General features: G+C 39.4%; 1 protein-coding gene across 1 annotated transcript in view; it reads right to left on the bottom strand.

The window, feature by feature from the left end:
• Positions 1 to 319: 319 nt before the first annotated feature.
• Positions 320 to 2,371, bottom strand: part of nedd4l (NEDD4 like E3 ubiquitin protein ligase) — a 55,049-nt gene continuing 52,997 nt past the window's right edge. The window contains exons 29-31 of the mRNA XM_015040531.1: positions 1,372 to 1,468; positions 907 to 979; positions 320 to 804 (exon numbers count right to left, since the gene is read on the bottom strand). Coding sequence (XP_014896017.1) covers positions 702 to 804; positions 907 to 979; positions 1,372 to 1,468 — 273 coding nt within the window. The 3' untranslated portion in view covers positions 320 to 701. The remainder of the gene's footprint in view (positions 805 to 906; positions 980 to 1,371; positions 1,469 to 2,371) is intronic.

The raw sequence follows: 2,371 nt of genomic DNA on the forward strand, positions 1-2,371 counted from the left end.
GCTATCTGATCACGACCCAGACAAGGCTCTACGGAGAGGTGTGTCTGATTTCCTGAAATGTGATTGGCTAGCATTCCTAAGGTAACCTGGTGCTGGGTTAAATATTTGAATAAGATCTAAGAACGTAGTGCCTTTGCAGCTTCTTAGGAGAAGTAGTGCATGTGGGAGCCAGATTAAGGCCATGCTAAGAGCTCTCCACTGAAAGGGGATCAAACACTGTGCTATAGTAGAGCTACTGAAATGCATCTGTATTTTCCAGCAGTGTAGATATTCACAGGATGGGGGAGAAAGGGGAAGAAATGCTGGACTCAGGGAATCCTGCTGTGTGGGTGATTTTTTTAATTTTTAATTTTTTCCTGTCGATCAAGCCCGCAGATAAGACATCTCAGAACTGAGGCAGTGCAATGCTCCCTTTTCTCTTCCCAGCATCTTAAAAAAAAAAAAAAAGAAAAAAGGAGTGACCCATCCCGCACTGTAAAGATAGAAACACGTAGGCATATTGGCTCGACAAAGTTGCTGTACAGTCTTTAAACCACCATGCAGTGGAGGCGGCTCACGGTCAGGCGTTAACAGTACAACATGCTCGCACAAAAACTGCTACAAGCAGCTGGCTTCACGTCCCTGGGGATTCGCTTTCGTTTCTTTTGCTATTGGTTGTTGCTGGATAGAGTCGGAGAGGGGGGAGAGGAGGGAGGTGCGCTTTAGTCGACTCCCTCGAAGCCTTGAGCGTTCTCCACCGCCATGAGGAGCTTCTCTCTCAGGTCCTCGAAGGATTCGTAGCTGGGCAGATCCAGGCGGTTAAAACTGAGAAGAAGAAAGGGGGACGGGGGAAAGATAGATTTATGGTAAAAGATAGAAATAAATAAAATAAAATTCTTCAACGCGTTATGTGCGGAGGTGGCGTACCACGTATGAGCTCTCGGTAGCTTATCTGGTGTTCCCCACTGCTCAATTGTAAAGAGCTGAGGGCCATTAGAACCTAAAGCGAAAAAAGATGAATATCCATAAAAAGGCAAACATGTTGACAAAATATCTGTTTTATACATATATTGAAATAGACACAATAACTTGTATTTGTTATATTAAAATGAATAAACCAAACTGGGCATTAACGTTTTTTCTACCACAAAGTTTTAGGCAAATGTTTATCATTATAAACTTTAACATTTTTCTAAAATTTCTTTGCAACATTTTGTGCTAGTAAGTAAATGGCATGTATTTTTTTTGCCGTGACATAAGTTGGATTGTCAGGCTATAAGTGGAAGGTCTGACAGTCACTTCAGACATCCAAAATGGCAACTAGAGTTTCAAAACAACCTTTGAATGAAACAAAAAAAAGAAGAAAAAACTCATCTTTTGAGAACACATTACCATAAAGTTCAGCGAAGCCATTCATCGGCACCCGCGACGTTCCCGTAACAAACTGGAGGAGTCGGATTCTCTTCTCAGCATCCATCAGCAGGACAACCTAACAAGAGAGAGGACACAAAAACTCTCTCAATGAAACAGTTTACAGATTTTTTTTTTTTTTTTGTTAACTGAGTATTTATTATTGACGTACGTAAATTCGCCCTTTTAAGGTTCAGAATTGTTATTTGTGTGTGAAAGACAGAAGCTCAAGTCAGACTCGGGGAGCGTTTCGATGCCCAAGGCCTGGGATATTAAATGATGTCAAAGTGTCCTTACAAAAACCAAAAAGCAACAGAACAAATTCAAACGGGAGAGTGTTTGATGTGTGTGTTAAGATAATATCTGGGGCATGTAATACTTTCGGGGTGTTTCATCAGAGCAAACAAGCCCGCTCTTCCAAACAGACTTTGATCTGGCAGGTCGAACACACAGGAACACGCCTGGAACCAGCTTCGTTTTCATGCTCATCCTCAGTACTAACCTTTTTGCAAAAAAAAAAAAAACACTACGAGACTGCATGAAAGGGTATTCAAGGGAAACCAGATAATTGTTTATAGGAAAAGGAAAATAAAGTAAAATGGCATCTTAAGGCAGGATAGAGCCAATTCACTGTGGGATCAGGAAAACTAGCGACCATCATCTCAGTTAGTTTTCTTGTCTGTTGGTCTAAGTGATTATAACTCTGTATCCTATTGGCAAAACAGGGACTTATCAGCATTTATGTTCAGTAGCTTTTTATGACTAAAAGAGTCACAGGTCAGAATTAAGTAGGAAAACAATGACCAACTCCCAAACAGAAAATCTTTTTTTTTTTTTTTTTTTCCCAAGCCACCTAAAGGAAAATGAAATAAAACCTCAGAGGACCCATTTCAACATGATTAAAAATGCAAAAAAAAAAAAAAAAAAAAAAAAAAAAAAAAAAAATTTTAAAAAAAAATTTTTTTTCCAAAAAAAATTTTTA

Source organism: Poecilia latipinna, unplaced genomic scaffold, assembly GCF_001443285.1.
Source record: "Poecilia latipinna isolate Pla-1442-1.1 unplaced genomic scaffold, P_latipinna-1.0 Scaffold515, whole genome shotgun sequence".
Taxonomy (NCBI): domain Eukaryota; kingdom Metazoa; phylum Chordata; class Actinopteri; order Cyprinodontiformes; family Poeciliidae; genus Poecilia; species Poecilia latipinna.